The sequence below is a fragment of the Engystomops pustulosus genome, chromosome 11 (assembly GCF_040894005.1).
Source record: "Engystomops pustulosus chromosome 11, aEngPut4.maternal, whole genome shotgun sequence".
Classification (NCBI taxonomy): Eukaryota; Metazoa; Chordata; class Amphibia; order Anura; family Leptodactylidae; genus Engystomops; species Engystomops pustulosus.
In genome coordinates, this window is record NC_092421.1 from 90,930,795 (window position 1) to 90,945,796 (window position 15,002).

A 15,002-nucleotide genomic window follows, 5' to 3' on the forward strand; every position below is an offset into this window, starting at 1 on the left:
CATTGGGCGGGGGCTCTGCTGGGGACGTTACATTGGGCAGGGGGGGAGCACCGCTGGGGACGTTACATTGGGTGGGGGGGGGAGCACCGCTGGGGACGTTACATTGGGTGGGGGGAGCACCGCTGGGGACGTTACATTGGGTGGGGGGAGCACCGCTGGGGACGTTACATTGGGTGGGGGGAGCACTGCTGGGGACGTTACATTGGGCGGGGGCTCTGCTGGGGACGTTACATTGGGAGGGGGGGAGCACTGCTGGGGACATTACATTGGGAGGGGGGGAGCACTGCTGGGGACGTTACATTGGGCGGGGGCTCTGCTGGGGACGTTACATTGGGTGGGGAGAGCACCGCTGGGGACGTTACATTGGGTGGGGGGAGCACCGCTGGGGACGTTACATTGGGTGGGGGGAGCACCGCTGGGGACGTTACATTGGGCGGGGGGAGCACTGCTGGGGACGTTACATTGGGCGGGGGGAGCACTGCTGGGGACGTTACATTGGGTGGGGGGAGCACCGCTGGGGACGTTACATTGGGCGGGGGGAGCACTGCTGGGGACGTTACATTGGGCGGGGGGAGCACTGCTGGGGACGTTACATTGGGCGGGAGGAGCACTACATTGGGCGGGAGGAGCACTACATTGGGCGGGGGGAGCACTGCTGGGAACGTTACATTGGGTGGGGGGAGCACCGCTGGGGATGTTACATTGGGCGGGGGGGGAGCACCGCTGGGAACGTTACATTGGGCGGGGGGAGCACTGCTGGGGACGTTACATTGGGCGGGGGGAGCACCGCTGGGGACGTTACATTGGGCGGGGGGGGGGAGCACCGCTGGGGACGTTACATTGGGCGGGGGGAGCACTGCTGGGGACTTTACATTGGGTGGGGGCTCTGCTGGGGACATTATAGGTGTGTGGGGGTTGCTATAGAATACGGGGCAGTACAGGGGGCGCTGTGGGGTCTGTACATATCACATGTCGTGGTGTCTTATGTGTCCCCCCAGACCGTCCATCTCTCTCCTATGAAAGTTTTGGGAAGAAGGAAAGAAAGAAAACCGGCAGCCGATGACGAGACGTCCGTGTGCGACAGCGAGAGCGCGAGAGGAGGAGAGGAAGACGAGAGCACAGCGCTCAGCATCAACGAGGAGATGCAGAAGATGCTCAACCAGCTGTACGCCACTTATTTCCCAGAAACTACTACTCCCATCAGCCCTGGGTTTCAGAACACGCTGGGATGACTTATTGCCCCATGTGTCACCAGGTTCTTCCCCTCTGAACTCCCAGACCCTCAGGAAGAGGAGGAAGTGACCCTTCCCCAAAGTCAGGCCAATGAAATGAGTCAAGTTTAGAGGCTGCAGGAGTAGTGTCACTTTCTTCTGTTCTATAGCACCTACAGATAAGGATCTCATCTTTCAGGTCACATCAGGATTAGAGCTACAGAACCGGAGGCGCCGGCGGCTTGATTCCTACATGTCCAGTTCTGTAGCTCACAGAACCAAAAGCGGAAAGACGAGATCCGTACCTTGTGGGGGCTGGGGGTTTGGTGGGGCACATCCGGGTGAGTGGTAATTGGAGGTCCTGCGGGAGAGGTCACTCAGTGTCTGGGGATAACTACGCTCTCCCCTCTGCAGGCGTGACTATGATTTCGAGGATGACTGCGACAGTCTCGCTTGGGAGGAGACGGAGGAAACGTTATTATTATGGGAGGACTTCTCTGGATACGCAATGTCTGCCGTGGAAAACCAAGGAGAGGTAACAGATGCAAACATTCAGGAAAATATCCCTCGGTCTCTGACCCCGGGACCCTCGAGGGTCACATGACCGCCCCTTCCCAAGGATTAACCCATCAGGGAAAAATCCCATTGTCATCAATGTAAATGTCATGGCGTTCGCTGCGGTCGGATCCGTTATTCTCGCCTTCTGTAAAGTTCTGCGGCCTCTGTCATTTTCCTGTAAAAAAAACGGATGGAAAACGGAACAAAACGGATGACAGAAAATTTACATTGATGACAATGGGATTTATACAGGAATGAGCCTCAGCCGCGCTTCCTCCTCCACAGACCCAGGACGACAGTCTAGAAGAGGTCATCAAAGACACCGAATCTCTCTTCAAGAGCCGCGAGAAGGAGTATCAGGAGACCATCGACCAGATTGAGGTGAGGACCGACCTAGCACCGACCTAGGACCGACCTAGCACCGACCAAGGACCGACCTAGCACCGACCAAGGACCGACCTAGCACCGACCTAGCACCGACCAAGCACCGACCAAGCACCGACCAAGCACCGACCAAGCACCGACCAAGCACCGACCAAGCACCGACCTAGCACCGACCAAGCACCGAAATAGCACCGAAATAGCACCGACCAAGGAGTGACCTAGCACCGACCAAGGACTGACCTAGCACTGACCTAGCACTGACCTAGCACCGACCAAGCACCGACCAAGCACCGACCAAGCACCGACCTAGCACCGACCAAGCACCGACCAAGCACCGACCTAGCACCGACCTAGCACCGACCAAGCACCGACCTAGCACCGAAATAGCACCGAAATAGCACCGACCAAGGAGTGACCTAGCACCGACCAAGGACTGACCTAGCACTGACCTAGCACTGACCAAGGAAAGACCTAGCACTGACCTAGCACTGACCTAGCACTGACCTAGCACTGACCTAGGACTGACCTAGCACTGACCTAGCACTGACCAAGGACTGACCTAGCACTGACCAAGGACTGACCAAGGACCGACCAAGGACCGACCTAGCACTGACCTAGCACTGACCTAGGACTGACCTAGGACTGACCTAGGACTGACCTAGCACCGACCTAGCACTGACCTAGGACCGACCTAGGACTGACCTAGCACCTGCAGACTCGGGTTGTCCTCTCTTCCAGCTGGAATTGGCCACAGCCAAAGACGACATGACTCGCCACCTTCACGAGTACATGGAGATGTGCAGCATGAAGCGAGGCCTGGACGTGCAGATGGAGACCTGCCGCAGACTCATCAACCAGTCCGAGGACAAGTGAGTAGACGCAGACCCTGCAGGGTAACAGGGAAGACCCCACAAAACTCACCAGCTCCGTGCTCTGCTCTGCCCCATGTGGTGATTGTAACTGCCCCATGGAGGGCAAGAAATATGCTCCACTTGTGCTGCACTCACCCTCAATATAGCTGCCCGCTCTCCTGTGTCATTATCTGCTCTGGGGGTCTCCAGTATAACAGCTCTGCCTGGGGGGGGGGGGCAGTATTATAGGGTCTGCTCTGGGGGTCTCCAGTATAACAGCTCTGCCTGGGGGGGGGGGGGGCAGTATTATAGGGTCTGCTCTGGGGGTCTCCAGTATAACAGCTCTGCCTGGGGGGGGGGGGGGGGGGGCAGTATTATAGGGTCTGCTCTGGGGGTCTCCAGAATTAGAGGGTCTGCTCTGGGGGTCTCCAGAATTAGAGGGTCTGCTCTGGGGGTCCTCCAGTATTATAGGGTCTGCTCTGGGGGTCCTCCAGTATTATAGGGTCTGCTCTGGGGGTCCTCCAGTATTATAGATCTACTCTGGGGGTCCTCCAGTATTATAGATCTACTCTGGGGGTCCTCCAGTATTATAGGGTCTACTCTGGGGGTCCTCCAGTATTATAGGGTCTGCTCTGGGGGTCCTCCAGTATTATAGGGTCTGCTCTGGGGGTCCTCCAGTATTATAGATCTACTCTGGGGGTCCTCCAGTATTATAGATCTACTCTGGGGGTCCTCCAGTATTATAGGGTCTACTCTGGGGGGGGGGTCCTCCAGTATTATAGGGTCTGCTCTGGGGGGGGGTCTCCAGTATTATAGGGTCTGCTCTGGGGGGGGGGGGGGTCTCCAGTATTATAGGGTCTGCTCTGGGGGGTCTGCAGTATTAGAGGGTCTGCTCTGGGGGGTCTCTCCAGTATTAGAGGGTCTGCTCTGGGGGGGGTCTCCAGTATTAGAGGGTCTGCTCTGGGGGGTCTCTCCAGTATTAGAGGGTCTGCTCTGGGGGGGGGTCTCCAGTATTATAGGGTCTGCTCTGGGGGAGGGGGGGGTCTCCAGTATTATAGGGTCTGCTCTGGGGGGTCTGCAGTATTAGAGGGTCTGCTCTGGGGGTCTCTCCAGTATTAGAGGGTCTGCTCTGGGGGGGGGGGTCTCCAGTATTAGAGGGTCTGCTCTGGGGGTTCTGCAGTATTAGAGGGTCTGCTCTGGGGGGTCTCTCCAGTATTAGAGGGTCTGCTCTGGGGGGGGGTCTCCAGTATTAGAGGGTCTGCTCTGGGGGGTCTCTCCAGTATTAGAGGGTCTGCTCTGGGGGGGGGGGCTCCAGTATTATAGGGTCTGCTCTGGGGGGGGGGGCTCCAGTATTATAGGGTCTGCTCTGGGGGGGGGGGGGGGTCTCCAGTATTATAGGGTCTGCTCTGGCGGGGGGGGTCTATATGTCAGATTGTGTGTAATTTCTTCTTCTCTCCATCAGATCCCCTCCCCCTAGCAGTGAATCCATCTGTAACGAAGACCCCGAGGACTCGGACCGGGACCCTCCATCGTCGGACAGTTCGTTCAGATGATACACGACCGTGGCCCCAGACCTGCCACCACTGCCACCATGGATGTATATATGTTACTAGGGGGCGCTCTGGTGTATATATAGGTGTGATGCTTTATCCATTGCTGGTTGGGTAGAGCTGCTATACTGTCTCTATAGGGGTATTAGGCATGGAAATTCTTTAGGGAATCTATGGGTCACATGATCAATGATTCTCCAAGGCGACCTGTGTATAATGGGGTCTGTATACCAGTGACTGCACTCCTTCTATGCCCCTCTAGTGTATATACTGTGATGGGGGATCATAAGGAGGATAGTTTTATAGGAATATGATGTACATAAAGCATGGGAATGTATAGGGTCCATATACAGATATAATGTACATAGAAATACAGAAAGTCCTGATGGATCATTATTTTCTATATTATAAGATTGTAGACACCAAACCCTCTGGAAGGGGAATGTACGACATGTGGAAGACCCCCGGAGTCTGATCTAGGGACCCCGGTTATATATAATAGAAGCCAATGATGACAGGAACGGGATATAGGGAGGGACATCGTATACAATCATGTATGCGCGAGGTCCATGGAATAAAACTTCTGAGTTACCAACAATCTGTAGAGATGTCATTTCTTATACACGGAGCCCCCCAAATCTACGGTCAGAGGTCACCGTCAAATCATAAGGAACAGAGAACATGGAAACCTTCATGAAAATAAACCCCAGACCAGACTCTTAAATAATACAGATCATTCAGCGGGGACACATGGGAGAGCTGAGCATTCAGCGGGGACACATGGGAGAGCTGAGCATTCAGCAGCGTTGTGGTGTGAGGGGTATATATGATATATGTGGGGGCACAGTGTGGTCAGTTGTGGTGTGAGGGGTATATATGATATATGTGAGGGCACAGTGTGGTCAGTTGTGGTGTGAGGGGTATATATGATGTATGTGGGGGCGCAGTGTGGTCAGTTGTGGTGTGAGGGGTATATATGATATATGTGGGGTACAGTGTGGTCAGTTGTGGTGTGAGGGGTATATATGATATATGTGGGGGCAGAGTGTAGTCAGTGTTAGTGTGAGGGGCATATATGATATATATGTGGGTGTACAGTGTGGTCAGTTGTGGTGTGAAGGGTATATATGATATATGTGGGGGGCACAGTGTGGTCAGTTGTGGTGTGAGGGGTATATATGATGTATGTGGGGGCACAGTGTGGTCAGTTGTGGTGTGAGGGGTATATATGATATATGTGAGGGCACAGTGTGGTCAGTTGTGGTGTGAGGGGTATATATGATGTATGTGGGGGCGCAGTGTGGTCAGTTGTGGTGTGAGGGGTATATATGATATATGTGGGGTACAGTGTGGTCAGTTGTGGTGTGAGGGGTATATATGATATATGTGGGGGCGCAATGTGGTCAGTTGTGGTGTGAGGGGTATATATGATATATGCGGGGGCACAGTGTGGTCAGTTGTGGTGTGAGGGGTATATATGATATATGTGGGGGCACAGTGTGGTCAGTTGTGGTGTGAGGGGTATATATGATATATGTGGGGGTACAGTGTGGTCAGTTGTGGTGTGAGGGGTATATATGATATATGTGGGGGCACAGTGTGGTCAGTTGTGGTGTGAGGGGTATATATGATATATGTGGGGGAACAGTGTGGTCAGTTGTGGTGTGAGGGATATATATGATATATGTGGGGGGCACAGTGTGGTCAGTTGTGGTGTGAGGGGTATATATGATATATGTCGGGGCACAGTGTGGTCAGTTGTGGTGTGAGGGGTATATATGATATATGTGGGGGCACAGTGTGGACATTTGTGGCGAGAGGGGTATATATGATATATGTGGGGGCAGAGTGTAGTCAGTGTTAGTGTGAGGGGCATATATGATATATGTGGGGGTACAGTGTGGTCAGTTGTGGTGTGAGGGGTATATATGATATATGTGGGGGCACAGTGTGATCAGTTGTGGTGTGAGGGGTATATATGATATATGTGGGGTACAGTGTGGTCAGTTGTGGTATGAGGGGTATATATGATATATGTGGGTGTACAGTGTGGACAGTTGTGGTGTGAGAGGTATATATGATATATGTGGGGGCACAGTGTGGTCAGTTGTGGTGTGTATAGTATATATGATATATGTGGGGGCACAGTGTGGTCAGTTGTGGTGTGAGGGGTATATATGATATATGTGGGGGGCACAGTGTGGTCAGTTGTGGTGTGAGGGGTATATATGATACATGTGGGGTTACAATGTGATCAGTTGTAGTGTGAGGGGTATATATGATATATGTGGGGGCACAGTGTGGTCAGTTGTGGTGTGAGGGGTTCATATGATATATGTGGGGGGTACAGTGTGGTCAGTTGTGGTGTGAGGGGTATATATGATATATGTGGGGGCACAGTGTGGTCAGTTGTAGTGTGAGGGGTATATTTGATATATGTCGGGGCACAGTGTGGTCAGTTGTGGTGTGAGGGGTATATATGATATATGTGGGGGCACAGTGTGGTGTGAGGGGTATATATGATATATGTGGGGGTACAGTGTGGTCAGTTGTGGTGTGAGGGGTATATATGATACATGTGGGGGCACAATGTGGTCAGTTGTGGTGTGAGGGGTATATATGATATATGTGGGGACACAGTGTGTACAGTTGTGGTGTGAGGGGTATATATGATATATGTCGGGGCACAGTGTGGTCAGTTGTGGTGTGAGGGGTATATATGATATATGTGGGGAGCACAGTGTTGCCAGTTGTGGTGTGAGGGGTATATATGATATATGTGGGGGTACAGTGTGGTCAGTTGTGGTGTGAGGGGTATATATGATATATGTGGGGGTACAGTGTGGTCAGTTGTGGTGTGAGGGGTATATATGATATATGTGGGGGCACAGTGTGGTGTGAGGGGTATATATGATATATGTGGGGGGCACAGTGTGGTCAGTTGTGGTGTGAGGGGTACATATGATATATGTGGGGGCACAGTGTGGTCAGTTGTGGTGTGAGGGGTTCATATGATATATGTGGGAGCACACTGTGGTCAGTTGTGGTGTGAGGGGTATATATGATATATGTGGGAGCACAGTGTGGTCAGTTGTGGTGTGAGGGGTATATAAGATATATGTGGGGGCACAGTGTGGTCAGTTATGGTGTGAGGGGTATATATGATATATGTGGGGGCACAGTGTGGTCAGTTGTGGTGTGAGGGGTATATATGATATATGTGGGGGACACAGTGTGGTCAGTTGTGGTGTGAGGAGTACATATGATATATGTGGGGGTACAGTGTGGTCAGTTGTAGTGTGAGGGGTATATTTGATATATGTGGGGGCACAGTGTGGTCAGTTGTGGTGTGAGGGGTACATATGATATATGTGGGGGCACAGTGTGGTCAGTTGTGGTGTGAGGGGTTCATATGATATATGTGGGAGCACACTGTGGTCAGTTGTGGTGTGAGGGGTATATATGATATATGTGGGAGCACAGTGTGGTCAGTTGTGGTGTGAGGGGTATATAAGATATATGTGGGGGCACAGTGTGGTCAGTTATGGTGTGAGGGGTATATATGATATATGTGGGGGACACAGTGTGGTCAGTTGTGGTGTGAGGAGTACATATGATATATGTGGGGGTACAGTGTGGTCAGTTGTAGTGTGAGGGGTATATTTGATATATGTGGGGGCACAGTGTGGTCAGTTGTGGTGTGAGGGGTATATATGATATATGTGGGGGTACAGCGTGGTCAGTTGTGGTGTGAGGGGTATATATGATATATGTGGGGGCACAGTGTGGTGTGAGGGGTATATATGATATATGTGGGGGCAAAGTGTGGTCAGTTGTCGTGTGAGGGGTATATATGATATATGTGGGGGTACAGTGTGGTCAGTTGTGGTGTGAGGGGTATATATGATATATGTGGGGGCACAGTGTGGTGTGAGGGGTATATATGATATATGTGGGGGCAAAGTGTGTTCAGTTGTCGTGTGAGGGGTATATATGATATATGTGGGGGTTCAGTGGTCAGTTGTGGTGGGAGGGGTATATATGATATATGTGGGGGTACAGTGTGGTCAGTTGTGGTGTGAGGGGTATATATGATATATGTGGGGGTACAGTATGGACAGTTGTGGTGTGCGGGCTATATATGATATATGTGGGGGTACAGTGTGGTCAGTTGTGATGTGAGGGGTATATATGATATAAGTGGGGGTACAGTGTGGTCAGTTGTAAGAGGTATATATGATATATGTGGGGTACAGTGTGGACAGTTGTGGTGTGAGTGGTATATATAATATATGTGGGGGTACAGTGTGGTCAGTTGTGGTGAGGGGTATATATGATATATGTGGGGGCACAGTGCGGTCAGTTGTGGTGTGAGGGGTATATATGATATATGTGGAGGCACAATGTGGTCAGTTGTGGTGTGAGGGGTATATATGATATATGTGGGGGCACAGTGGTCAGTTGTGGTGGGAGGGGTATATTTGATATATGTGGGGGTACAGTGTGGTCAGTTGTGGTGTGAGGGTATATATGATATATGTGGGGGCAAAGTGTGGTCAGTTGTCGTGTGAGGGGTATATATGATATATGTGGGGGTACAGTGTGGTCAGTTGTGGTGTGAGGGGTATATATGATATATGTGGGGGTACAGTGTGGTCAGTTGTAATGTGAGGGGTATATATGATATATGTGGGGGCACAGTGTGGTCAGTTGTGGTGTGAAGGGTATATATCATATATGTAGGGGCACAGTGTGGTCAGTTATGGTGTGAGGGGTATATATGATAAATGTGGGGTACAGTGTGGTCAGTTGTGGTGTGAGGGGTATATATGATATATGTGGGGTACAGTGTAGTCTGTTGTGGTGTGAGGGGTATATATGATATATGTGGGGGCACATTGTGGTCGGTTGTGGTGTGAGGGGTATATATGATATATGTGGGGTACAGTGTGGTCAGTTGTGGTGTGAGGGGTATATATGATATATGTGGGGAGCACAGTGTTGCCAGTTGTGGTGTGAGGGGTATATATGATATATGTGGGGGTACAGTGTGGTCAGTTGTGGTGTGAGGGGTATATATATGATATATGTGGGGAGCACAGTGTTGCCAGTTGTGGTGTGAGGGGTATATATGATATATGTGGGGGGTACAGTGTGGTCAGTTGTGGTGTGAGGGGTATATATGATATATGTGGGGGCACAGTGTGGACATTTGTGGCGAGAGGGGTATATATGATATATGTGGGGGCAGAGTGTAGTCAGTGTTAGTGTGAGGGGCATATATGATATATGTGGGGGTACAGTGTGGTCAGTTGTGGTGTGAGGGGTATATATGATATATGTGGGGACACAGTGCGGTCAGTTGTAGTGTGAGGGGTATATATGATATATGTGGGGGCACAGTGTGATCAGTTGTGGTGTGAGGGGTATATATGATATATGTGGGGTACAGTGTGGTCAGTTGTGGTATGAGGGGTATATATGATATATGTGGGTGTACAGTGTGGACAGTTGTGGTGTGAGAGGTATATATGATATATGTGGGGGCACAGTGTGGTCAGTTGTGGTGTGTATAGTATATATGATATATGTGGGGGCACAGTGTGGTCAGTTGTGGTGTGAGGGGTATATATGATATATGTGGGGGGCACAGTGTGGTCAGTTGTGGTGTGAGGGGTATATATGATACATGTGGGGTTACAGTGTGATCAGTTGTAGTGTGAGGGGTATATATGATATATGTGGGGGCACAGTGTGGTCAGTTGTGGTGTGAGGGGTTCATATGATATATGTGGGGGGTACAGTGTGGTCAGTTGTGGTGTGAGGGGTATATATGATATATGTGGGGCACAGTGTGGTCAGATGTGGTGTGAAGGGTATATATGATATATGTGGGAGCACAGTGTGGTCAGTTGTGATGTGAGGGGTATATATGATATATGTGGGAGCACAGTGTGGTCAGTTGTGGTGTGAAGGGTATATATGATATATGTGGGGTACAGTGTGGTCAGTTGTGGTGTGAGGGGTATATATGATATATGTGGGGGCACAGTGTGGTCAGTTGTAGTGTGAGGGGTATATATGATATATGTGGGGGCACAGTGTGGTCAGTTGTGGTGTGAGGGGTATATATGATATATGTGGGGGCACAGTGTGGTGTGAGGGGTATATATGATATATGTGGGGGTACAGTGTGGTCAGTTGTGGTGTGAGGGGTATATATGATACATGTGGGGGCACAATGTGGTCAGTTGTGGTGTGAGGGGTATATATGATATATGTGGGGACACAGTGTGTACAGTTGTGGTGTGAGGGGTATATATGATATATGTCGGGGCACAGTGTGGTCAGTTGTGGTGTGAGGGGTATATATGATATATGTGGGGAGCACAGTGTTGCCAGTTGTGGTGTGAGGGGTATATATGATATATGTGGGGGTACAGTGTGGTCAGTTGTGGTGTGAGGGGTATATATGATATATGTGGGGGTACAGTGTGGTCAGTTGTGGTGTGAGGGGTATATATGATATATGTGGGGGCACAGTGTGGTGTGAGGGGTATATATGATATATGTGGGGGGCACAGTGTGGTCAGTTGTGGTGTGAGGGGTACATATGATATATGTGGGGGCACAGTGTGGTCAGTTGTGGTGTGAGGGGTTCATATGATATATGTGGGAGCACACTGTGGTCAGTTGTGGTGTGAGGGGTATATATGATATATGTGGGGGCACAGTGTGGTCAGATGTGGTGTGAAGGGTATATATGATATATGTGGGAGCACAGTGTGGTCAGTTGTGGTGTGAGGGGTATATAAGATATATGTGGGGGCACAGTGTGGTCAGTTATGGTGTGAGGGGTATATATGATATATGTGGGGGCACAGTGTGGTCAGTTGTGGTGTGAGGGGTATATATGATATATGTGGGGGACACAGTGTGGTCAGTTGTGGTGTGAGGAGTACATATGATATATGTGGGGGTACAGTGTGGTCAGTTGTGGTGTGAGGGGTATATTTGATATATGTGGGGGCACAGTGTGGTCAGTTGTGGTGTGAGGGGTATATATGATATATGTGGGGGTACAGCGTGGTCAGTTGTGGTGTGAGGGGTATATATGATATATGTGGGGGCACAGTGTGGTGTGAGGGGTATATATGATATATGTGGGGGCAAAGTGTGGTCAGTTGTCGTGTGAGGGGTATATATGATATATGTGGGGGTTCAGTGGTCAGTTGTGGTGGGAGGGGTATATATGATATATGTGGGGGTACAGTGTGGTCAGTTGTGGTGTGAGGGGTATATATGATATATGTGGGGGTACAGTATGGACAGTTGTGGTGTGCGGGCTATATATGATATATGTGGGGGTACAGTGTGGTCAGTTGTGGTGTGAGGGGTATATATGATATATGTGGGGGCACAGTGGTCAGTTGTGGTGGGAGGGGTATATTTGATATATGTGGGGGTACAGTGTGGTCAGTTGTGGTGTGAGGGTATATATGATATATGTGGGGGCAAAGTGTGGTCAGTTGTCGTGTGAGGGGTATATATGATATATGTGGGGGTACAGTGTGGTCAGTTGTAATGTGAGGGGTATATATGATATATGTGGGGGCACAGTGTGGTCAGTTGTGGTGTGAAGGGTATATATCATATATGTAGGGGCACAGTGTGGTCAGTTATGGTGTGAGGGGTATATATGATAAATGTGGGGTACAGTGTGGTCAGTTGTGGTGTGAGGGGTATATATGATATATGTGGGGTACAGTGTAGTCTGTTGTGGTGTGAGGGGTATATATGATATATGTGGGGGCACATTGTGGTCAGTTGTGGTGTGAGGGGTATATATGATATATGTGGGGTACAGTGTGGTCAGTTGTGGTGTGAGGGGTATATATGATATATGTGGGGGCACAGTGTGGTCAGTTGTGGTGTGAAGGGTATATATCATATATGTAGGGGCACAGTGTGGTCAGTTATGGTGTGAGGGGTATATATGATAAATGTGGGGTACAGTGTGGTCAGTTGTGGTGTGAGGGGTATATATGATATATGTGGGGTACAGTGTAGTCTGTTGTGGTGTGAGGGGTATATATGATATATGTGGGGGCACATTGTGGTCAGTTGTGGTGTGAGGGGTATATATGATATATGTGGGGTACAGTGTGGTCAGTTGTGGTGTGAGGGGTATATATGATATATGTGGGGAGCACAGTGTTGCCAGTTGTGGTGTGAGGGGTATATATGATATATGTGGGGGTACAGTGTGGTCAGTTGTGGTGTGAGGGGTATATATATGATATATGTGGGGAGCACAGTGTTGCCAGTTGTGGTGTGAGGGGTATATATGATATATGTGGGGGGTACAGTGTGGTCAGTTGTGGTAAGAGGGGTATATATGATATATGTGGGGGGCACAGTGTGGTCAGTTGTGGTGTGAGGGGTATATATCAAATATGTAGGGGCACAGTGTGGTCAGTTGTGGTGTGAGGGGTATATATGATATATGTGGAGTAAAGTGTAGTCAGTTGTGGTGTGAGGGGTAAATATGATATATGTAGGGGCACAGTGTGGTTATTTGTGGTGTGAGGATACATCGGATATATGTGGGGGCACAGTGTGGTTAGTTATGGTGTGAGGGGTATATATCATATATGTAGGGGCACAGTGTGGTTAGTTGTGGTGTGAGGGTACATATGATATATGTGGGGGCACAGTGTGGTTAGTTGTGGTGTGAGGGGTATATATGATATATGTGGGGTACAGTGTGGTTAGTTGTGGTGTGAGCGGTATATATCATATATGTGGGGGCACAGTGTGGTCAGTTGTGGTGTGAGGGGTATATATGATATATGTGGGGGCACAGTGTGGTCAGTTGTGGTGTGAGGGGTATATATGATATATGTGGGGGCACAGTGTGGTCAGATGTGGTGTGAGGAGTATATATGATATATGTGGGAGCACAGTGTGGTCAGTTGTGGTGTGAGGGGTATATATGATATATGTGGGAGCACACTGTGGTCAGTTGTGGTGTGAGGGGTATATATGATATATGTGGGGGCACAGTGTGGTCAGATGTGGTGTGAAGGGTATATATGATATATGTGGGAGCACAGTGTGGTCAGTTGTGGTGTGAGGGGTTCATATGATATATGTGGGGGGTACAGTGTGGTCAGTTGTGGTGTGAGGGGTATATATGATATATGTGGGGCACAGTGTGGTCAGATGTGGTGTGAAGGGTATATATGATATATGTGGGAGCACAGTGTGGTCAGTTGTGATGTGAGGGGTATATATGATATATGTGGGAGCACAGTGTGGTCAGTTGTGGTGTGAAGGGTATATATGATATATGTGGGAGCACAGTGTGGTCAGTTGTGGTGTGTATAGTATATATGATATATGTGGGGGTACAGTGTGATCAGTTGTGGTGTGAGGGGTACATATGATATATGTGGGGGCACAGTGTAGTCTGTTGTGGTGTGAGGGGTATATATGATATATGTGGGGGGCAGAGTGTGATCAGTTGTGGTCTGAGGGTATATTTGATATATGTGGGGGTACAGTGTGGTCAGTTGTAGTTTGAGGGTATATATGATATATGTGGGGGCACAGTGTGGTCAGTTGTGGTGTGAGGGGTATATATGATATATGTGGGGGCACAGTGTGGTCAGTTGTGGTGTGAGGGGTATATATGATATATGTGGGGGTACAGTGTGGTCAGTTGTGGTGTGAGGGGTATATATGATATATGTGGGGGCACAGTGTGGTCAGTTGTGGTGAGAGGGGTATATATGATATATATGTGGGGGCACAGTGTGGTCAGTTGTGGTGTGAGGGGTATATATGATATGTGGGGGCACAGTGTGGTCAGTTGTGGTGTGAGGGGTATATATGATATATGTGGGAGCACAGTGTGGTCAGTTGTGGTGTGAGGGTATATATGATATATGTGGGGGGCACAGTGTGGTCAGTTGTGGTGTGAGGGGTATATATAATATATGTGGGGTACAGTGTGGTCAGTTGTGGTGTGAGGGGTATATATGATATATGTGGGGGCACAGTGTGGGCAGTTGTGGTGTGAGGAGTATATATGATATATGTGGGGGGCAGAGTGTGATCAGTTGTGGTCTGAGGGTATATATGATATATGTGTGGGTACAGTGTGGTCAGTTGTGGTGTGAGGAGTATATATGATATATGTGGATCAGTTGTGGTCTGAGGGTATATATGATATATGTGGGGCACAGTGTGGTCAGTTGTGGTGTGAGGGTATATATGATATATGTGGGGGCACAGTGTGGTCAGAAGTGGTGTGAAGGGTATATATGATATATGTGGGTGTACAGTGTGGTCAGTTGTGGTGTGAGGGGTATATATGATATATGTGGGGGGCAGAGTGTGATCAGTTGTGGTCTGAGGGTATATATGATATATGTGGGGCACAG

The 15,002-nt window shown here is 49.5% G+C and overlaps 1 protein-coding gene across 1 annotated transcript in view; it reads left to right on the forward strand.

Annotated features, from left to right (window-relative positions):
- Positions 1 to 5,152, forward strand: part of IFFO1 (intermediate filament family orphan 1) — a 140,640-nt gene extending 135,488 nt beyond the window's left edge. Inside the window, exons 5-9 of the mRNA XM_072129700.1 lie at positions 999 to 1,165; positions 1,626 to 1,746; positions 2,055 to 2,150; positions 2,892 to 3,022; positions 4,467 to 5,152. Coding sequence (XP_071985801.1) covers positions 999 to 1,165; positions 1,626 to 1,746; positions 2,055 to 2,150; positions 2,892 to 3,022; positions 4,467 to 4,557 — 606 coding nt within the window. The 3' untranslated portion in view covers positions 4,558 to 5,152. The remainder of the gene's footprint in view (positions 1 to 998; positions 1,166 to 1,625; positions 1,747 to 2,054; positions 2,151 to 2,891; positions 3,023 to 4,466) is intronic.
- Positions 5,153 to 15,002: the final 9,850 nt, after the last annotated feature.